This window comes from Mauremys reevesii, linkage group 5 (assembly GCF_016161935.1).
Source record: "Mauremys reevesii isolate NIE-2019 linkage group 5, ASM1616193v1, whole genome shotgun sequence".
Classification (NCBI taxonomy): Eukaryota; Metazoa; Chordata; order Testudines; family Geoemydidae; genus Mauremys; species Mauremys reevesii.
Window position 1 is genome coordinate 56,609,960 of NC_052627.1, and position 23,597 is coordinate 56,633,556.

The 23,597-nt window shown below is 39.4% G+C and overlaps 1 protein-coding gene across 5 annotated transcripts in view; it reads right to left on the reverse strand.

The window, feature by feature from the left end:
- The window catches only part of NR3C2 (nuclear receptor subfamily 3 group C member 2), a 258,185-nt gene that overhangs the window by 109,472 nt on the left and 125,116 nt on the right, over positions 1 to 23,597 (reverse strand). For 4 of the 5 annotated variants that reach the window (XR_005599519.1, XM_039541769.1, XM_039541767.1 and 1 more), the window contains exon 3: positions 5,052 to 5,203. Coding sequence is in view for 4 of the 5 variants with exons in the window: in XM_039541769.1 (XP_039397703.1) it covers positions 5,052 to 5,203 (152 nt within the window). In the remaining variant the exon portion in view is untranslated. The remainder of the gene's footprint in view (positions 1 to 5,051; positions 5,204 to 23,597) is intronic. The other variant, XM_039541768.1, reaches the window with a different exon arrangement.

The following is a 23,597-nucleotide window of genomic DNA, read 5'->3' on the forward strand; positions in this document are numbered from 1 at the left end:
CTACTGCACATTCTCACAGGCCTTTGTGAGAGAGGGCAAAACTGCGAAGTCAGGGCTAAGGTCAGACCTGTTGGGATAAACACAATGAAGCACAGGGGGACTGGTCCCTCCCCAAGAGAGTTGATGGCAAAGCCTGAGACCTGACAGAGAGCCCCAGAACTATGACAGAGGCACCTTCATTTCTCTTTCATTTCTATTCAAAAGCATGGAACTCAGAGAAATATGTTTTAAATAGCATATGGCAAGACAATCGGTCAACTGCCGAAATCTGAAATATATCCTACATGTAGCCTGAAAAGAGGAAAGGCAGCAGACTTTCTGGACAGGGGAACTATAAAGGAATTCTGCCAAAAGAATATCATGCATCTGGCCTGATGCTAAATTACTGCAGAATACCTCTGCCTTCCAGAAGAACTGCATCTGTCCTCCAGCGAAATGGCAGGCTGGCATGCTAAGATGATTCTGCATCATTTTATGGCAAAAAGATTACCCTGGGTGTATTGCATACACAGATTTGTAATTCTCTTGAATAGCTTGTGGATAGGAAGCTTGATCTTTTGGTCCAGTCGGTTATCCCCCATTCTAATGCACAATATGGCAATAAACAACCATCCATAAACTGGAGTTGAGAATCCCCAAGCCCCAGGTTTTGGATGGTCAAAATTCTTTCAGGAGTTCAGAACCTTCAGAAGTTGCCACCAACGATAATTTTTTCCCCCTCAGTGGAAGCCTATTGAGAAGAAGGCTTGGAGGCTTTATATGCAAACCTATACCAAAGATGATATCTCTCTATAAGCTGTTCACTGAGTTGCACGTAATATACTTGTTCATTAGCCCGTTCATTTATAAGCCGACCTCCCCCAAGATGGTTAGATAAAAATAGCAATAACAGTATAAGCCTTTCATAAGCCGACCCTATATTTCAGGGATTGGCAAACTTTGGCTCCCGGCCCATTAGGGTAAGCCTCTAGCGGGGCCTCAACTTTTTGTTTACCTGGAGCGTTCACAGGCACGGAGCTCCTCAACTCCCAGTGGCTACAGTTTGCCGTTCCCAGCCAATGGGAGCTGCAGGAAATGGCGTGCCATTTCCTGCAGCTCCCATTGGCTGGGAACGCTGAACCGCGGCCACAGGGAGCTGAGGGTCTCCGTGCCTGCAGACGCTCCAGGTAAATAAAACGACAATGTATTAGATATTCAATTCAATGATTCCATAGAGTTTAAAATCATCAAATTCTGGTGTAGACCCGTTTATAAGCCGACCCCCGCTCTTTGATGCATCACTTTTTTACCAAAAATATTCGGCTTATGAACGAGTGTACAGTGGCCAGTTTAAGAAAAGTAAGCATGTAATTATGCTGGGGGCAATTTCCTCGGGTCAAGAATGTTCCCTTAGCTTATCAAAGAATCATAGAAATGTAGGGCTGGAAGGGACTTTGAGACGTCATCCATTCATGCCCCTGCGTTTGTACAATCTGTTCTTAAAAACCTCCAATGATGGGAATTGCACAACCTCCCTTGGAAGCCTTTTCCAGAGCTCGACTACCCTTATAGTTAGAAAAATCTTCCTAATATATAACCTAAATCTCTCTTGCTGCAGATCACTCATTATTTCTTGTTACACCATCAGTGGACATAGAGAACAATTGATATAGTTCCACTTTGAGACAGTTCTCTGGAATTTAGACAAACTAAAAAGAAAATGGAGCATGGAAATGAAAATCCTGAGACCTCACATTCAGGGCTTGTTTACACAAGTTTCTGGCAAGCCGGCGTGTAAATCTACCCTGCACTAGCTTGCCATGGACTAAATATCCATGTGGACCCTGCTGCCATCCACTAAAAGTTCTCTAGTGCACTCTGACTTACCTAAGTAAATCAAAGCACACTAGGGAACTTTTAGAGCATACAGCCCAGTTTCCCTCCCTCCTGTCTTTCAAATTCCCCCAAGCCTCTTGCACCTCGCTTCCTTCATTCTCCTGTATACCCTAATTCTCCGCACCCTTCTTGCTCCTGTCATCTCATCCGAACCCCCAGTTGCCCCTATCATCTTTGTTAAATATATCTGGTGCACTAGGTAACTTTCAAACAAGTATTTAGGATTTGTGATAATTTTTCCCATTAATTTTCATAAATGACAGGGCTATCCTTAAGCAGAGGCTGGCACATAAGAATCTTTCTCTTCATGGGAACTCATGATGAGTTGACCTCTTGGAAAATGGCCACCATCTCCCACTGTCACAGTGAGAGTGAAGCCAGCAGATATCTTTGTGAAGATCAGCCTATGGCGTAAGTCCTACTGATAACAACTGGAGATGCCAGCCATTTTGAGAGAGCACAGTTCCACATGTAATTCCCCATTGTGAAATCTGTCATCCCTTGCTGAAGAAGAAACATTCAATATAAAAATAGTGGGGGAAAAAGTCCATTAACTCTCAAAAAAGTTTCCAGTAGAGCCTACGTACAAGATTTCTGAGAGTGCTAACTATAAGCAGAGTTAAAAACATCTGCATTATTCTGTTTAGGTCATTTAAGAGAAAGAAGGAACACTGAATTCTAAATATCTTAAAGGATTATTTTTGAATATTAATTTTAACTCAAAGTAATGAGTTATACCTATCTCATAGAACTGGAAGGGACCCTGAAAAGTCATCAAGTCCAGCCCCCTGCCTTCACTAGCAGGACCAAGTACTGATTTTGCTCCAGATCCCTAAATGGCCCCCCTCAAGGACTGAACTCACAACCTTGAGTTTAGCAGGCCAATGCTCAAACCACTGAGCTATCCCTCCTCCCCCTTAATGGGTACAAATCCATTTTGCTATTCTGTTATCAACAAACTGATCTAAGGCCCACAAAAAGAACTTAATCATATGATTAATATCATACCTCTTTGGTCAGACTCTACTCTTTCCCCAGAACCAGCTGGGTACTGTAGACCTCACATTCAGGGCCTCACATTTAGGATAGGCCTCTTGTCATAGTCATTGGAAGAGCAGTCTATTTACTCACAAGCTTCTTACAGTAACTCCTCACCTAAAGTAGTCCCGGCTAACATTGTTTTGTTGTTCCGTTGCTGATCAATTAGGGAACATTCTAGTTTAAAGTTGTGCAATGCTCCCTTCTAACCTTGTTTGGCAGCCATCTGCTTTGTCCACTGCTTGCAGGAAGAGCAGCCCGTTGCAGCTAGCTGGTGGGGACTTGGAACCAAGGTGGACCGGCAGCCTCCCTATCAGCTCCCTGCTCCCCTAAGTTCCCTGTGCAGCAGCTGCCCAGCAGGCTAGCACATGGCAGTAGTGGCCAGAGCAGCACATGTAGTGCCATGTGCTGCTCCGGCCCTCTGCCTTTGAGCTGCTCCCCGAGACTCCTGCTTGCTGTGCAGGAGCAAGTGGGAGGGGGGCTAATGTCAGGGTGTCCCCCTCCCTCCTGCTCCTACACCCTGCTTACCCCATCTTCATATAGTGCAGGGTGGGGGGACAGAGAGAGCCTGGGGCAGCAGCTGCTCTCTCAACTTCCTGATCCACTTAAAAAGACAATGCACTTAAGAGTGGGTCAGCTTACTTAGAGGGGCAGTGTGAATTTCGCTCTCTCTCCCAAACACAAGGTGTATGTCTGTCTCTGTCTGCTATGCTATCTCCCCTCCCCTCCATTCCTGCTGCCTTGTAGAGTGAGAGGCTACATTAACAACAATGTGCTAGTTCATCATTTAGCACAGGGGTTCTCAAACTGAGGTTATTACATGGGGGGGGTCACGAGCGGTCAGCCGTCACCCCAAACCCTGCTTTGCCTCCAGCATTTACAATGGTGTTAAATATAAAAAAAAGTATTTTTAATTTATGGGCGGGGTGTCGCATTCAGAGGCTTGCTATGTGAAGGGGGTCACCAGTACAAAAGTTTGAGAACCACTGATTTAGCAGCAAGACATTCCCTGGGAAATATCCCACCCTCTTACTTCACCACCTCAACCAAGCTTCATAACCATCATAGCTGTGAACAGTATTAAACTGTATGTTTAAAATGTACACTGTGTGAGTGTATACATATTAGTTTTTTGTCCGGTGAAAAACATTTCCCTGAAACCTAACCCCCACCATTTACATTAATTCTTATGGGGAAATTGGATTAGCTTAACATTGTTTTGCTTAAAGGCGCATTTTTCAGGAATATAACAACAACGTTAAGTGAGGAATTACTGTATTTGCTAAATAGTCAACAAAAAGCCCTACACAAACCTTGGTCCTTGTTAGTGAAAGTGTAACATCTGCCACTTGGAAATATTTTACATTTACAGAGAGTTTGTAAATAACATTTTTGATTTTATTCCGAGCTCAAACCAATTAATATGAGGCAAAACCAAACTTCTGCAGCACTCAAAGTTATCTCCATGAATTCTTTCAGAGGTGCCCTGGCAAGAGCATTTGTACATTAGCTAGCATAATAAAAGGAAAGGCAACAGCCCAAACATTCACTTGGTAATGGAAATGCCATATTTAAAAACACCAATTAAAATGTTGTCTCGGAGAGAAAATCTTAATGCAGGTGTAGAACATCATCATTTACCTCTAAGTAATTTGAGACCCTCCAATCCAGGCTTTTTCACCAAGATTCACTGGCCTTCAAGTCACCACTCTCTTTTTGCAGGGGACGGGGAATATATTAATGAGTCCTAAGTATATTTGCATAAGTCTTACCTTAGTATAGAATCTACATGTTATGGGAGTAATGGAATTCTGAAGCACAGTCAGACGCTTCCCAATCTTTATCCAAAATTCTCTTACAGCTCATGAAAGATTTGGGTATATTTGTGACCAAATAAAATTATTTTCTGTATGTCTAACTGAAAAAACAATTGTGGGTGGAGGAGTGGGAAGCTGATTTGGTGGATATAAAGCGAAGTCTTTAAGGTGTACATTATTTGGAAAATGCCTGGAACTTTTCTAAAGCAGTATTTTTCATAACTGCTGAGTTAATACTTTTCTTTTTTTAAGACTAACAACATTGCAGCATTAATCATGAAAATATAACAACATCAGAAAGTGAATAAAAGAAGCACCCACATGAACATTTACCTTCCACTGCTCTTTTGAAGAAAACTTTGCAACTGCCACAGGTAACCACCCCATAATGACATCCAGACGCCTCATCCCCACACACGAGACATACTTTGGAAGGTCTTGAGGATCCAGTTGATACACTTCTAAGAGAGGAGCTGGGGAAAAATAAAATGAAATGATTAATATTTCAAAAAACACTAGCCATAATGTAAAGTTCAATTAATAATTTATAACAAGGTGTATTGCTCTAAACATCTAACAATTAGAGAACCAAAGCTCTTTCTGGCACTGCCTGATTGCATACAACCACAGTTGCCTTAATTAGTACATGAAATATTTTTGTTGCTCATTTTAAAATACTCATAAACCTATCAGTGCTCAAGTGAGGAAACTTCCAAAAGGGCAATTGTGTTTACTGATAGTAGATGACTAAAATAAATAATAATAAAATAAATAAAACAATAATAAATAATCTTTAATTATTCTACAGTAATGTTTAGGTGATGCACTATGCCGTTCTTATTTCTACCCTGACTTACCACATTACTCCACAAATTTACAGTTAGTTAATATTTCTGTTCATATTACATTTCATTAGACTAATAGCATATATACTTTTAAAGTATGTTATTTCAAAAAAGCATAGAGAACTTTTCTATAGTATTTTGCATGACAGAATGGGGGGAAATGTTGGAGGTGTAGGCAAAGGGTTCTGAAACTTCACATATGGACTAGTATCTTTCAAACCCAACTTCAAGAACATGGCACATGGTGGTTTGGGGTTGAATTGGGGATTTATGATGGCAAACTTGAGACATTCCCCCAGGGGAGCAGCAAGAGTCATTGTGTTTCAAGAGTCAGTTCTGCTTGCTGGTCTGGAGATTCCTCATCCCCTTTAGGGAAGCTTGTGCAACTGGCAGTGCTAGTTCAATGCATTTCTTATGCTCAAAGAAGCAGTTGCTCAAGAATAAGGAAGGCTTCTGACTCCATCAGCCACTATTGTATACCTATGGTCAGGCACAATCTTGTCCCCTAATATCTCATCACTTCCCTTGGCAAGCACAATCAATTGGCATGTGCTCATTACCTTTAATGTAACAAGGATAAATTTAAAAGTATCCACAAAGTTTTATATTGAGTTCCAAATAGCTATACTATTTCAAAATTTCACATATCTGCTAAAATGGTATTCTACAGTAGCAGGATAATTTTATATTAATAGTGAAAATTTATTTTCTAACATTTACAAGCTCAAAAATGTGCATTTATTTGTTCTTCACTGTGAAATAGAAAAGCACTCAGGGATTTTTAATTCATGGTAATATTTATTTATTATAAAGACAGGGGAAAGCCTTGATAAATGTTTCTGAATGAACAACATACATTATATTTTTCTCAAGCTGTAGTCCTCAATATAATATATACCTCTCTAACAGCAGAGAAAGCATAAACAGATGGTCATTTTCATAAATCCTGAGTAAACTACACAACCAAAGCTGCATTTACAACTTAATATTTTAAAGCATTATAGTTGGATACATAGTCTGCTTCAATAATGAATAGGGCTGGTCAAAAAATTCTGTTAAAACTGTTTCTTGATGAAAAATTGGAGTTTTTTTTCATGAAAACTAAAAATGTTTTCAACTGAAAACCAAAATGTTTTGGCTGAAACATAAAATACTTTGATTCTCGAATGCTGCTGTCCCATTCTCCTGTGTGGCTGGGCTGCCCAGCCAGACTTTACCTCCATGATACACCATCGCATGTGAATGCCAGGATGCACTGTCTTCCCTCAGGGAAGACTGTGGTACATCATGGCAAACAACCTGATCAGGGAGCCTGGCCAATATAGGAGTATGGGAACATGAGACACTGGAATTACAATTCCCATGAGGCACCATGGTGGCGTTTCAGAATTTAAATATTTTGATTTTCAGCCAAATATTTTTGCTTTAATTTTTTGAGGAAAACTTTAAATTAAAAAGCATTTCCCAACCAATTCTAGTAATGAATTTGAAATTCTGTTCTCACTGAATTCACCAGGTAAAAAAGAAAAAGCAGACACAGCAGGACAATGGTTGTTTCATGCTTGATGGTACATATCTAAACAATGTTTACCTACTAAGTACATTCTAAAGCATATACCTACTATATATATTTAACTGTGGATTCCTTATGCACCCATAAACCTCTCACCAATTTCAGTGATAGTTTGGGTCAGGATTGGATTATAAATGAATAACACTAGGATTTTTTTTAAAAATAAGCTTGTTATTTTCCCGCATGGCGCACCTTCACCTTTGTTGTTTTAAAAATGATGTTAAATTACTTCATACAGTAGGTACAGTTGTTTGTATAATATGGAATATGTATGAAAGTGATCACTTCTAAAAATTTACTGCCACTCATACTGCTAATTTTGAATTCAGTCATTCTGTTCATGAAAGCTATTTCTTACTCAACAGGGATGCACAGATGGTTACACCTTTTTGTCCTAAAGCACTCTTATAATCAAGTTGTCAAGTTTTTCCTCAATGACTTGACTTAACCATGACAAACAAGATTACTGAAACAAGCACTTTTAAAAATTCCAGGCCAAATATTCAGCATTTCACTCCACAGAACTGGATTTCTCATCTTTTTCCACCAGATTAAATAATATCTGTCAGATTTTACATTTACTGAAAGAAACAATTTAAGAATGAAAAACAGTATGTTTCTAAACTAGGAAATAAAGTACATTCACTTTGAAACTGCATTTGCCTTGAGAACTCTCCTAGTTATGTTTCTCCCTCTACTATAAATTATATGAACAAGGACATTATCCTCCTTTCCTTGTCAATCTGCCATATATTACAATCTCTGTGCTCATGCTAACAAAAATGATACTATGGAAAGGACTGTGATTTTTAAATCATGCTGATGAAGAAATCTGGAGAAAGGTATATGGATGTGAGGTTTCATAGTTAGCATTAGACATACCGTTCAGTTGATTATAACATTGTTTATTCTTAGCTCTTTTTCTAGTTTAGTTCTTAAAACAACATATTTGGCAAAAATTGCTACTTCTACAGGTCAAAAAAGAGACCAAAAATTAGTTTGCTCAGGTAATGAATTCTTTGGGGGGAAAAATGGTAGTCTAATCAAATGAAAATACCAAAGAAGAGTAGAAGTTTTACTAATGACTTCATTCAGTTAGACCAGTAACTAAATGTTTTTCAAAATCCCTTCCTAAATCTAATTAAGTTTATATCTGTATATGGCCGAAAAAAATCACTAAAGGAAAATTGCCAATTTAGGTTTGAACCTTGAAAGGCTTATGCTTGTGCTTAATTTGGCATGTTGAAATCAGACTACTCACATGCGTAACTATTTTGCTGTATGAGGACATTAGTAAGGCTGCAATTAAATTGATTTTCCTTTGTTTTCATTAACACACCATTATCCAAATAAACATATTAATTTACCAGTCAATATTCATAGACACACAACAAATATAATGCAAAATACTGGTTGTTCCCTTGGCAGGGTAGGTGGAAGGAGATTGGTTCAGGGTCCCCATCCCCCAGGCTCTGCACTACCACCATCCTGCTGCTGGCCAGTTCTCATAGGAACTGTGCAAACTCACAAGATCTTTATATTTATGTTTTCTGGATTGAAATGTCTCCTGTTAGTGTTGTGATGAATCAGTTAAACATTTTAAACAAGATAAGCACTTAGTCACTAATTAGAGGAGCAGCTGTTTTCAATATCCTAGAAAAATGATTCCAGGATGACAAACCCCTGTTCAAAGTGTCAAGCTGTTGTATTGCAAGATAAACAAGAGACACTTTGATCTAGAAAATAAAGGACCAGATTTCTAAAGGTATTTAGGCATCTTAGCTCCCATTGAAATCAATATCATAACTGTTGTTTAACACCGCCCCCTCCAAAAAAAAACATATTTCAAATTTATTTTGAAACAAAATGTATATTTTTCCAAAGTGAATTTTTTTTGGTATTTCTATTTTGTGGGAAATTTCAAAATTCTGTTTTCTCTCCAATTCAGAATTAAAACAAATTTTGAAATATTGCAATTTCTTGCAAAATGAAATCTGAAGTTATTACCAGCTCTAGCTATGGCTGCCATTCATTAGGTTTCATTCCAAGAAGAAAGCAGAAGTGCTGCGGCATACCTGTATATTAATACTGTATGTGATGGTAGAGATACCAAACATGATAGAAACATAAGAGGAAAATAGATGGATCAGAAACTGTGGGAAATGTCATCCATATAAATAAGCCAAATTATCTTTTACATCACTAAACAATTATTAGCAATGAAAGATATGACAACAGAATTCCAAATATGATCAAGGCTAAAAAAAGCCAACAGCACTGTTCGTCAGAAGTTTAAAGATAATCTCAAATGGATATCTATCTTTTCCAAGTAGTTAAATAGTGGCCTGGATGAACCATTGTTATCAAGCTCATTTGTTCAAGTTATAAAACTGAACATGAACTAACTTGTTCCAAATTTTTTATTTTTTTTAAAAATCTAAATTACTCATTATGAGTTTGGTTCAGCATAATTGTTTATTCCTTTTTCTGCTGTAATTTCCAATAATCTACAAAAATAGGCACTAAGAATTTCGATGCAGGATACAACATTACAACTGAAAGAATAAAGTCATACTGAACTAAAGCTGAAGGGAAGCTGAAAAAACAAACACACACATCTTATTCTCACCAAAAACAAATAGTCAAAAGGTATAAGGATTGAGGGCATTTAAAAAATGTAGCTTGCCAGTAGCTCTTTCTATTTCACCATCTCATTCCCAGACAGGGATTCACCTGTAAATTAACAATCCAGAACAGTTTGCAGTAGGGTGACGAGACAGCAAGTATGAAAAATCGGGAGAGAGGGTGGGGGGTAATAGGTGCCCATATAAGAAAAAGCCCCAAATATTGAGACTGTCCCTATAAAATTGGGACATCTGGTCACCCTAGTTTGAAGAGACGACATTTGGTGCTACAAATAAAGTTCACCAGTGCTGTCTGCTTAAGGTGACCATGAGGGTGTGTGTTCACTCCAGAAAGTTAACTTGAGCTCTTACTCAGTTGTTGCCCCTAAATCCCCTCCAGTCCATACACACAACCCTTTCATCACCCTAGTTTAGTGATGCCTCCTCTCCAGGCTAGATGGCCTGGCTGGAGTTATAGGTTAGAGCTCAGGCGCTGCTTTCAGTTGGACTGGTAACACACTAGAGCGATCACCTTTTCAAAAGGCAAAAGCATGACATATGCATGAGCCCTGCCCCGCACATGGCCCTGCTCCTGCCTCTCCTCTTCCCTCTGAGGCCCCGCCCTCATCTGGTCCCTCTGAGGTCCCGCACCCTTCACTGACTCGACCTTTCCCATTTTTTAATAACTTCTAGGCATTATTAAATAAAGTCAAAGGGGCATGGTTTTCTCTGCCTCCTCCTTCCACATGCCTGGGCCCCAATGACTTTAATGGTTTTCTGTGCACAGATCAAAAGAACATACCCCAAAGGAGCTCAAAATGAGATCAGCTCAGGCTTAGAAATCATTAGAGCTGCAAGTATTTAGTTGTGTAAATTGAAACTATGGAATTTTCTCATTTTTGAGTCACCAACAGGACAGCATCTGTGGTCAGGTTAACCTGCAAACTCAAACTGCACTTAACCATTCCCGTTCATAAATGAAGCAAAGAGCTTTAATTTTATGAGGTGCTAATCATCCTGAATTACCATTTACTTCAGTAGAAGTTGAGGGCTTTCATTACCTATCAAGAGATGACTTTGCAGGATCTGGCCCTACACCTTTACCTTGACATAATGGAGCATCATCATAAATTATCTATTGCATTCTTTAAGCAGTAATTTTAGATAGCCTCAAACAAACACAAGGCCATTCAGATTTTACTTTAAAGTAATCTGTTGACTATGGGAAAATGTAAACTTAGTACGTGTAGATCAGAGGTAGGCAACCTACGGCACATGTGCTGATTTTCAGTGGCACTCACACTGCCCGGGCCCTGGCCACCTGTCTGGGGACTCTGCATTTTAATGTAATTTTAAATGAAACTTCTAAACATTTTGAAACCTTATTTACTTTACATACAACAAATAGTTTAGTTATATATTATAGACTTCTAGAAAGAGACCTTCTAAAAAGGTTAAAATGTATTACTGGCACCCAAAACCTTAAATTAGAGTGAATAAATGAAGACTCGGCACACCACTTCTGAAAGGTTGCCGACTCCTGGTGTAGATAAACAATTTTTGACAGCCTGAAACTGAGCAGTACGTACCCCCAAGGGAATGAATCTAGTTTTCAACAACTGATTAGCTGATCCAGATGCAGACTAATACGGTTACACCTCTGATACTGAGAGCTGATCATTGACATTCTAAAATATAATATATAATATAATATGGGTTCCTAAAATTCTTCAGATATGTACTTTTCTCTAATCACTATCACAATGTAACAAGATCCAACTACCTGAGGAAATAAAATGTATTTATTCTGCAATTTTGAGATACATAAATACAGCTACCTGTTCAAATGGAATGGTTAACCTAGGAACGAAACATATAAGTAATAGCAAATCTAACTATGCACACTAGAGAGGAACACTGAAGCATGATAGGACATTTTTTTTGACTTTTTAATACCAGGTTCATTTATGTCTATAAAGTGTAGTTTAAATGCATGCTTTGGCATTTGTTCTGTGCGGATTATAAATTACAATCTATTGTATGGCAAGATAAGGCAGGAACATAGGTTTATCCATAAAAAAGTTCTAGTTAATGATTGTAAGTTTATTTATGGGGGACTCATTTAACTACTTCATGGCCTGCACCACTGCATTCGCTACCTCTCTGAAGAAGAGCAAAGAATAAATCTTTGAGAATCCCGTGTTTCACTGCACCTTCTCACATTTTACTACTCACTCAATAAGAAAAAACTAAAAGATTTATTATGCACCCTGGTCACACTTGCACTCTTGCAGAATGTTTTCTTGGTGATGCCATAGTCAGCAATATTTTAGTACTGCAAAATAGATTAAGTCAAATGAGTTTCACCTGCTGATGTTGGCACCACTGAGAAACCATTACTGTGCAGGAGCACAAGAAGGATTAGACTGCATGACCACTTTCTTATGCAGTGAGGACTCCTGGGAGGAGGAAAAATGGAAGCAGAGAGCTAGAGGAAAAAAGGCCAATGTGGAAACCAAGTGTAAGAGAGGTGCTACCATTAATGGAACTAGTCTAAATTAAAGCCTTTCCTTTCCAACAAAAACCTTACCTCCTCCTTTCACATTCTCATCCCAGTCCTACCCAACCAGCCCACTCATGAACACAACATTTCCCGTGTGAAAGAGGACTGAGAGGAAACCATCACCATTAGCCAACCAGAAATGAAATTAAAGCTTAAACTCATTAACTTGAGAGGTAAAGAAAATTAGCTTTCAATGAAGCAAAAATGTACTGGGTATATCTGGCAAGAGCATATCACTGTGTGACCTAATGGAATACTGATGGCAAAGAGACATCAGTTTAAAACAGAAGCATGGAAATACATGAAAGGGTCACTATCTGGTTTAATTTTATTTGTTTAATAATTTACTATTCATACATTGTTTGACTTCTGAGTGTATTATATACTTAAAACCAAAACAATCAGTAGTGTCCACAGTGAGCAGTAAAAACAGCCTTCTCCAGTAACAAACATTTTACAAAGGAACTACATTTATAAATGGGAAAAAAAACAACAACTTCAAAATGGCCAAAAAAAACCCAACAACCCTACTGTCCCAGTGTGATGGGGATTAAAATAACACAACAGAAAAACATCCAAAACAACCAACAAATGTGGGGGAAAAAATGCACCAAAGCACAAAAAGTTATCATGGAAACAAACACTCCTTTCCAACCAGTCAAATAAAAGCCTCATTCCTGCAAGCCTTACTCATGTGAGTAGTCCCATTGACTTCTAAAGACCACTTGCATAAGCACTACTGGATCAGCTCAATCAATCAACACAAAACAAAAAATAAAATCTCCATTATTTGTCTCTGCATCAAAGTAAACCTACAACCCACAAAAATGCAAAACTACAGAAATAAGGCATCTGTGCTGAGAGTTTATGCATCAGAACAGTAATAATAGTAACAGGAAGTATTATTCTAATTCCACATATTCTTAGCTATGTGAACGGTCCTTTGGACTTCAAAGGGAAGTTTGCACAGAATGCAAAACGTCAAACAAATAAGGGAAAAACACTTTAATATAATCAGTGTCTATAAATTATTTCCTTGTAATTTATCATAAGATGTGTTAACAGATTATAGATACAGAACTATATAATTATTTGGATTTCAGTTTATAAGCATTTTAAAGCAGGCAGTTATATCATCACTATCATTTTATATGTCTCTGCAATGTGTTTTACTTTAATATATGTTAATAAAAAGTTATTGTAGAGAGAAATAAGACTCTAAAAGTACTAAAGGTAGGACACACTAGCTTAAGTGTTACTGAAAAGAAATATGAAAATATCTGACTTGCTTTACCTTCTCTAAAGAATGCTTAGAGTAGCATTCCAGCCTCACCTTAAGCTATTATTAGTAGAGGCTCTATATCAAGGCACTTCAAAAAAATGTTTCCATACATCATCTGAAATTGTAGGCACATTATGAATTAAAGTATGAGTCTTAAAACAAAAACTGTGGCAATTCTTGGTTTAGTAAAACTATTCATACCATTTTAATGCAGATTATTATCGAATAAAGAAAATATAACCAAAGCTATTTGTTTTATGAACATGCATCTTTCTACTTTCACAGATGAAGCAGAAAGATGCATGAACACACAAACTCATGCTGAACTGTCTGTGCCCAGTACATCTATATTTGTGTGTGCACCTGTAGGCTTGAAAGTGCAAATCCATATAAAAACCAATTACAAATTCCTTACTGGTTTAAGGTCTGATTTTGTAAAACAGCTGCTCTGTGCAGGGAACTCCAAGTTAATGGGAAAACTATACTCGGAACAGCTGCAGATGACCTGTGTGACAGAGAGAAGAGAAAGAGAGCAAGCAAGAGAGAAAGAAGTTGGTACCTGAAAACAAACTATCAAGCCAACAGTTAAACCTATCAAGTCCAATCAAGAGAAAATATCCATGGCATTGCAGGCCACACAAGCATCAGAAAGCCATAGATGCTGACTCTCCAGTTGCAGAAGGAATGCGGGGGAGGGGAAGGGAAATCAGTAGCTCTGTGCTGAAGAATTGCTCTTCCCATATTACAGGTTTCAGCACCTCCATAAAGAATCCTGCCACCAACCTGGAAAAATAGAGAAGCAAAGTCCAACTTCTACCACTCTTTCATTGTTCAACTGCCAATGGAGTTGGGTCGAGTCCAGTATTAGAAAGCAGGTCTAAATTCCCTTACCCTTGTGGCTACCACCTTTGCAGTTCCCAGTTTTGCAAGGTGTAGCAGTAATCTTTCAGGCACTTGGTTAGTATAACACTGTGCTAAACAATTCTGTATTGGCAAGGCAATGAGCCATACCTATCAACCTTTAGAACAAAAGTGAGAGGAACATATCACTTACACAGAAAAAACTAGGATAAGGTTACGGATGGGAAGATCTTCTCTGACTTGGCTAAATGTCCAGAAGAGTTTTCAGCTCCTCTCCCCACCTAACCACCCACGATTTAAACCAAGCAAACTTTGTCGTTAAAAACTATTTATTTCAAAATGAACAAAACACAATATGCCTCTTTTTATTCTCTTTTCTCTTCCTATCACCTATGCTTTATTTTGTCACATAGTGAGTCTTCTCTCTTCAGTATTTCCATTCTTCTCTCCTCCCCACCCTACTTTCATTCCTCCCTCCAACCCGCCCACCCCTTTTAAATGCTTCCCATTTTCTCCTTCCCTCTGCTTGGCCTTCCTATTCTCCCCATTCTTCTCTGTCATTCCCTGAGCCCATTCCAACAGCTCTTAGCCCTCCCTCTCCAGAGGTTCTCTTCCCATCATTTTCCCCCTCTTGGGTTCTTCTCTTCCTTCCTCAATACCCTGTGTTTTTCTGGGCTGTGGTCTGGATGATGCAGAGTGTGACTGCAGCTCCAGCAGTCATAACTGAGCTAACTTTAATGTAGCTAGCTTGTGTCCTGGAGCCATGGACTCACTCACTAAGGCCTTGATTCAGCAAAGCTCTTAAGCACCTGCTTATTTTAAAGAGAATGAGTAGAGGTGTTGCCAACAATCACAATTTCTTCACAAGTCACAGGATTTCAGCCAGTCTAACTATGATGTGAAAAGCTCCAGTAATCATAGGTGGCAAAGGAAAACAATTTTTTTTGAGGGGAGGGTTGAGCACGGCCATAGCCATGGGTAGGCCTTGGTGCGCCATGGGCCACTCAGTTAGTACCCAGGCCCACCCAAATCTGAGCACCAGGCACCATGCTTAAGGTAAGGGGGCTCACAGAGGTTCTCAGCCCCACATTTCCCCCTCCCCCAAATTGAGCTGGGTTACTGAGGAGTACAGTCTTTTAGTAAAGCTGTTCCTGCATCATACTGTTCCCCTCAGCTCTGCTTTCTCATCAACACAGGCTCGGATCCCGCCCACACCACCCAGCTCCAGTTACCACCTCTCCATTGGCTGATTGGCGCTCAGCTTCCAAACAGGTTCTGGCCAGGCCTCTGCCCCCCCCCCCAGCAGCGGGCAGGGGCAGGGCACACCTCCACCAATGGGGAGGAAGTAACCAGAGCTGGGTGGCATAGGATGGAGCCGGAGCCCGGGACTAAGAGAAGGAGCCCATGTGCTAAGTCACAACACCACTCATTGGCACAATCACCTTTCTATCACTCAAACTACCCAGTGTTAGTTACTCACTTCCCATTGGCTCCCAACACCAATCTGATTGTGGCTATCCCCTTCTCTTACTAGCGTGGGTGAGTCAGGGTGCACTTCTGCCAATCGGAAGGCAATCACCAGAGCAGGGCAGTGTAATGGGGAGGGTGGGGACTGGATCAAATTTGAGTGGCATTGCAACCTAGCGCATAAGGTCTTGCTGCTCCAAGTCTCTGCCTAAGTCTAAGTCTAGTGGACATAGGCTCCACCACATAGTAGCAGCCCAGGCCTTGAAGCAGAAGCCCATGTGCCAGGTTGCAGTGCCACTCAAATCTGGCCCATCACCCATCTGTCATACCAGCCAAGAAGGGACTCCACCTGGCAGAGATAGATTTGAGGAGGCTGAGTGCCCTTTAGTCTTAGACACCCACCACCTACACCATATTGCATATCAACCCTGCTAGGAGAACTCGCTCTGATCGACTGTTCCTCACCTGTCCCAATACAGGAGGAACAACAGCTAATAAGAGCCACTGCAAGAAACAGGCAAAGGTCTCTCTCCCTCTCCTGCCTCTTGGGAGCCAGTCCCATTGACACCAGACCTGGAAAGGAGCAGGGGAGAATGAAGCTCCTGGAGTTGCCCCTCCCCTCGGCCTGGAAGGGAGCTAAAGGGGAACTGGTGCAGCCCCACCCCACTGGAGACAGGGGGTGAGAGTGCCTGCAGAAGGGGCCAAAAACATCCTGATATATTTGGGAATGTTGGCAACATTAATTGTCACAATCTCGGTTGGGGGGAGACATGGGGAATTCAAAAATAAAAAATGACATACCAAAACCACATCATTTTGATTTGTTGAGGTTTGGCACATACATTTTGAAACGTTGCAGTTGATACTACTTGAAGTTTCCCCATCCATGACTGTATGTCAAACATTATATGTATGTGCATATATATACACACTAAGTAGCTGAAAGCCCATGCTATTGCATAGGTCTTCCCATTGGGCCAAGTAATCCACCATCTATACTATTCCCTCATAAAACCAATGAAAGTGTTGCACATAAATTAGCTGTAGAATAAGAGTGGTGATTGAGTTATCTCTGGTACTACAATTGTCCAGGACTCTTGGCCTGGTATAGATACAAGTTTTACAGATTACATCTGTGCAACAGCAAAGTCAAAATGGCTGAGAACTTAAACATTGGATGGCAACAAAGGACAAATACCAGTGATGATTAAACCTTGTGACATTCCAAACAGAGAGAGGTTTCAACAATGCTTGTAGCTGTTTCCATTGCTTCACACTGACTCAGACATTCTAGCCGTTAGAGAGACACAGAGACAATCCTGGAATCTTATTACATAGATCAGAGGTTCTCAAACTGTGGTCTGTGGAACTGTGGCTCCATTAATTAGGTGCCTGACCCTTGAAAAGACGCACATACAAGGTGAGGTGGTGGCCTTGGGGGGGGGGGGTTATGGGGTAGGTGGGAGGGGTCAGTGGGGTGAGAAGAGGGGCTGGGGGGAATTTGGGATGTGCAGGGCAGCGGTGACCAGAGAAAAAGGCGACTTTCCCCAGCTCCAGGGTTGTGGCTGCTGGGGAGAGACAGCCCCCTCCTTCCCAGTCTCAGCTCGGGGGCTGACGCGGCAGAAGAGACCTCCCTCTTTCCCAGCCCCAGCTCGGGGACTGCCACAGAGTGGGAGAGAGGGCACATCCATTGCATTAGAAAGGTAATACTACTGATATTAAAATATGAGTTGTGTGCTTTTATTTGTAGAACAAAAAAGTGGTTTTTTTTATATATACACAGCGCTTTTATCCAAAGTGCTTTACAATAGTTAGCTAACGGTACAAGCAACATTTAAAAAGTTCATTAAGTGGTCCGCTGAGACCCTCAGCAATTTTCAAGTGGTCCACCAAAAAAAAAAAGTTTGAGAACCACTGACAGATATTCATAACAGTGCACTCTAAAAGATTATGAAAATATTTAGAGTGTTTTACAAACTTTAATCAACCTTTACATGCTACTGTGATCTGGTTAGCATTATACCTATTTTAGAGATGGGGAGACAATGACAGAGAAGGTAAGCGACTTGGACAAGTTCTCATGCCGCAACAGCATCAGAGGCAGGACTCAGGAGTTTCCGATCCTCAAATGCAAGATCAGACTGCTACATTATCCTATCACACTAGCTAACAGATAGATATATTTCTTATTTCACTTACACTGTGTGGTTCCAACATTTTAAAATAATGAAATTTAAAATAGTATATCTCCCAGTTCAAAGCACAAAATATGGGATTGGAAATTAGAATTTGAAACTTTTTGCATAATTCACTATACTTATTTTTAATTCTTCAGATGCTAATTCAAAGCATTTTAAATAATTAGAAATAGAACCAGATCCATTCTTAAAACTATTATAATTATGCAGCAGTAAAAAAATTCTGTCATTAAAAATGTAAAATGAAAAGTACTCTACTAATAAATATTCAAACTGATCACATGCAAGACAAGTAAGTTACCAAAAATTATGTTGCATGTTTTTAAAGAAACCAAAATTCTAATCTTTCCAAATCTTTTTCTCATTTTTCCATGGCAAGTGCAAACACTGACAGGTAGCAGTTATAGAGTATAAGACTACTCTATTAGTTAACATTTAAATCAACTCAAATATCTTTCTATTACACATTAGAGTGAGAAATAATAGCCTGCCAACTGCCATGGAAAATTTTGGTGAAGTAGCAGACTAGAGCTGAAATCACTGACTGATATCTACAGCAAATACTTGGTAATTCTCCTGTAGTGATCTCAATTACTGACAAAGTTCAAATTTGTCTTGACAGGATTGTCAAGACAAAACTAGAAATGTTCACAACCTCAGGTCCAAGAGTTGGTTATTCAGTTAAAATTCATTCAATTTCTCAAAAATTAAATGATATACAGTGCTCTACTTTTCACCCTCTCTTTATAGCCGAAGACCTGAACTTTATATAGAACAGACTCAAAGAAAATGAAAATATAAAACAAAACAAAAAACATGGAAGTTATTTGTTCTACACCTTACACAACCACTGTTTCCCCCCTAAATCCTTCACTGAATTATATCAAAAAAATCAGGACTAGATTCAAAAGGCTGAGCACTGAATATAAGAATGTCCATACTGGTCCAATGGTCCATCCAACCCAGTATACAGTCTTTGACAGTGGCCAATGCCAGGTGCTCCAGAGGGGATGAACAGAACAGGCAAACATCAAGTGATCCATCCTCTGTGGTCAACTCCCAGCTTCTGGCAAAACAGACGCTAGGGACCCTTCAGAGCATGGTTTTGCATCCCAGCCCATTTTGGTTAATAGCCATTGATGGCTATTAACCAAACTTACCTAGTTTTTTTGGAACCCTGTTATTGTCATGGTCATCACCACCTCCTCTGGCAAAGAGTTCCACAGGTTGACTGTGCGTTGTGTGAAGAAGAACTTCCTTTTTGTTTGTTTTAAACCTGCTGCCAATTAATTTCATTTGGTGACCCCTAGTTCTTGTGTTATGAGGAGTAAATAACACTTCCTTATTTACTTTCTCCACACCAGTCGGGATTTCATAGCCCTCTATCATATCCCCTCTTAAACGTCTTTTTCAAGCTGAAAAGTCCCAGTCTTATTAATCTCTCCTCATATGGAAGCTGTTCTTATTGCAATGCCTAACTTTGAGGTGTCCTTCCATCCAGTGTTATTCAGAACACCAGGCTCCCGATGCAATGCATGAGGAGAGTTAGGCATCTAGAAATGGATTAACAAACGCCAGAAAATGGATCAGGGAGCCATATAAGCTATCTAGTGGGAAATGCAATAGGTGGGGGGACTAAGCTCCACCTTCAAAGAACTTAGGCACTTACCTCCCTTCCTGGCTGGAGTTAGGCATCTATTTTCACTCAGGAACATCCATGAGCTCTCCTGGAGTCAGCACCTAAGCCAGGATAGTCTTTTTCTCAAGAGAGGAGGTGGTGGAACCCTCCCTTTCCTTTATGTTCAATATCCTAGTGGTCAGAGCACTTCCCCAGTATATCAAAGGCCAAGCTTCAAATCCATCCTCTGACTGATTCTGCAGTGACTTGAATCAAGGTCTCCCTCCACTCTGAGGCAAGTGCCTATTGGGCTAGAGTCTTACCCACTCTCTTGGTTTGCCCAACAACTATTTAAGTATATGCCAGTGGTCTGGTCACTCACATGGGAGATGGGAGACCCAGGGTTCATGCTCTGAATCAGGCAGCGGAGGGATTTTAATCCAGGTCTCTCACATCATGTATGAGTGGCCTTGCTACTGGGCATAAGATCATCACCTGCTCCTCCTCTCTTTTGTGTGGGTGTTCTCAGAACATGCGTACCATACCTGGCCCAAATGAGGAGATTGGCAGGGAAATGCCTAATTTGTGACTCTCACCTGATCCAATGTGTGAGTTGGGTGCCAACCAGGTTGGTGGTGTCAGCACTTAGGCAGATGTGCACATACCCACTATCAGATATTTGGATACCATGGGACTTTACCAGTGGAAACGTAGGCACTTAGAAGCTTTAGGTGCCCAAAGGGTTAGGTGGCAGCTGAGTGACGGTTTTGTGAATGCCAGTGGTGCCTAAATGTTGGACTTCAGGACCTAAAAGTGGCAATTAGGCACCTCAGATCCCCTTGTGAATCTTGCTTTCATTAACTAAATAAAATGGGGCTTGATCCTGGGGGAAGCTTTCATTGATTTTAGTGGGGGCAGGAGTAGGTCCCATGGATTAATGCCCCCAAATGCCTCCCTTTTAATTTTTGACTGCTCATCCACCAAAATCTGCAACTACATGGTCAAACTGATGCCTGTAAGTGCATAGCATGTAAATGTGTGCCTACATATGTATTTCTCCATGAAATTAGCAGAATTCTGCATGTAAAAGCAGGTTTTTGGTTAGCGCAATTCATCGTAAAAATGAATGGACAGAGATAGCTCTCAGACAGAGCATAATTAAAACCCTAATAAAGAGTCTGACTACATTCATTCTTTGCTCCATTAAGCATTTTATAGCTATCCTCAAAGAAGCTTTGACAATATGTTTTAGCAAGTGTTGAAATTATTTCTGCTATAAACAGGTGTGCAATGTGCCATATAAGCACTTGAGCAAGAATCAAAGTGATAAGAGAAACTCAAGTGTCTAAAATTCTGAAATGCGTAGGGCTAGTTAATACTTAGCTCTCTATCTGTATGTCACAGGCTTCATGTCCCCCCCATAACTGCGAAAATGTGTTCTTCATGATCATACTACTGTGCACCTAATTCAATATGACTGAAGTTCTCTGTGAAGGGAGCTACTCCAATGAACAAGTCCAACTATTTATGGACTGGTCACTGTTCTAGAAAAGTTCACAGTTCAGTTGATATTCTTAGGGGAAAACATCTGCTCACTAGGAAGCAAAATGTTAAAAGATTTTTTAAATAACGATGCAATTTCAGCAGATTTATGAGCACAATATTTTTTTATGGGAATGGACCCAGAAGCACTTTATTTTGCACTTCCGCCCTACCCCCCTAGTTGGGTAATTTAAAACTTTAATGAATAAATCACTTAAGATTATATTGTAGGGAATAGTGGTGTCTTGACAGAAATATGGATAAAATGACCCTACAGACCTTGGCCACCTCATAACTCTATGTCACTATTCTATATGCATATCCTGCAGTTCACTGGAGATCTTCTATGCAGTTTGATAGGGTTAAGTTTGGAAGATAGTTTGGCACATACAGGTTTCTAGGCAATGTTTCACTTGAACTAAATTTTATATCATCTGCTTGATGAAAAGACAAGGAGAAACATTTTTTCCAAATTTTATGCATAGTAGGCCAGATTTAACTTCAATACTGATTCTTAATATTATTGGTATAGTAAAGTAATATATTTACTTCCCTAAATACTGCTTATTCTCAGAAAGCCAGACAGAGAGAGAGAGAGGCATGCTCTTTCAAGATGCTGTCATATAAGAAAGCAGTCCTTCAAATTCACAATGCTGCTAGTGCTGAAAATAATATGTCTTCATTCTGAATCTGAAAATCCTGTTTCTTTGGTGGGAGAAAAATAATTACAAATTATTTAAGTGAGGGAGCCACATAATGGAGCTCTTCCGTTTAAATTAAATACAGAATGGATCTACAGACATTAACTTAATTGTGTGGGTATTAATCAGAGCAGAATTTGTCCCGACAGTATAAGAGAAAGTAGGAAATGGCCCTCATTTTCCATTATTTCACATATATAATTTCTGCATCTCTACGCTCTCCACCTTGTTCAACAACTCTATAACCAGAAACAGAGAAGTTGCTTCTATTTTACTTTGTATTCTATATTTCCATTTTCTACAAGTCCCTTATTAAAGCATCTGGGAAGCCATTTTATATGATCTTCTGCCAGATAATGTCCTTTTGGACACAATGCAACAGTTCCACATCCTGGGTGTTAACTTGATGGGAGCCATTAAGCAATTAACAATTACATTGTTATTGATCATCATCTAATAGTGCCTATGACTTTCAGAATTATATAAATTATATAAATTAGCCGGAGCGAGCTTGCTGTTTAAAATACAATCCCACCCTACTCATTTGGTCTTGGAAATTTTTTTTAGTAAACATGATGAATGAGCCCATTGAAACACTATTTTGCACCCTCCCCTCGTTTGCGCATATCCTAAAATTGAATTTCTGCAATATTCACATATAGAGATTTCATAACATCTTTATACAAAAATGATTCATTAAGCATACTTACTATGTATATAAACACACAAGAACTAAATGATAAACTTCAGAACCATGTTATCAATTGCAGGACTCTGATGAGTGAATTTATCATGCACCTGTGATCTCATCTACCTCCACACTAATCTACCTCTCCTGGGATTTATTCTAATTTTCCAAACCCATAAGAAACTTCTACATCTGATTTTTTTTTAAAGCAACTTGCCTGAAACTCCCCCTTTTCCAGAAAGGGGTGGAATTTCACCTAAAATAAAATTGGATCTAAACAAATTAAGGGAAAAGATTCAGACTTGAGCACCAGTAACAGAATTATTGAAGATAAAAATGTCAAAACTTCAATGTCTGATATCTTACATCCTTGATGGGCTAGAAGTGGATGTTTTAGATCACAAGATTCCTTGCTTCCCAATGGGGAAACAGCACTCACTACCTTTTCCTTTACAGGTTTAGGAATCAACTAATCAACTTTAAAGATGCATCATTTTTATGTACAAAAAATTCATTCTAGGTTATTTCTTGATAATTTTATTGCTCCCTCTGAGCTCTCTAGTGTTGAATTAATGGTGTAAAATATACACTCTGGCTTTCATGGAGGAGGGATCATCCAAATAAATTTTTAATTTTTTTTAAACAAGTTGAAAATAGTTTTCTGTTTTAACAGCAGACATATACAGAATCCATGATGATGTGGTGTGATGTAATAAAGTTTGTATCAGTGCTCATTAGAGATATGTGTAATACTCATGGTTTCACCACTTGTAATGAAAGCATCCAAATTCATTTTAATGAACTCTTCATGCCACACCACCATATATATTATTTATAAAGTTCCTGCCGTGTTTCTCAATTGTTCTGTCATTTTGTCTTTTGAGGAATATTCTTTTCATATTTGT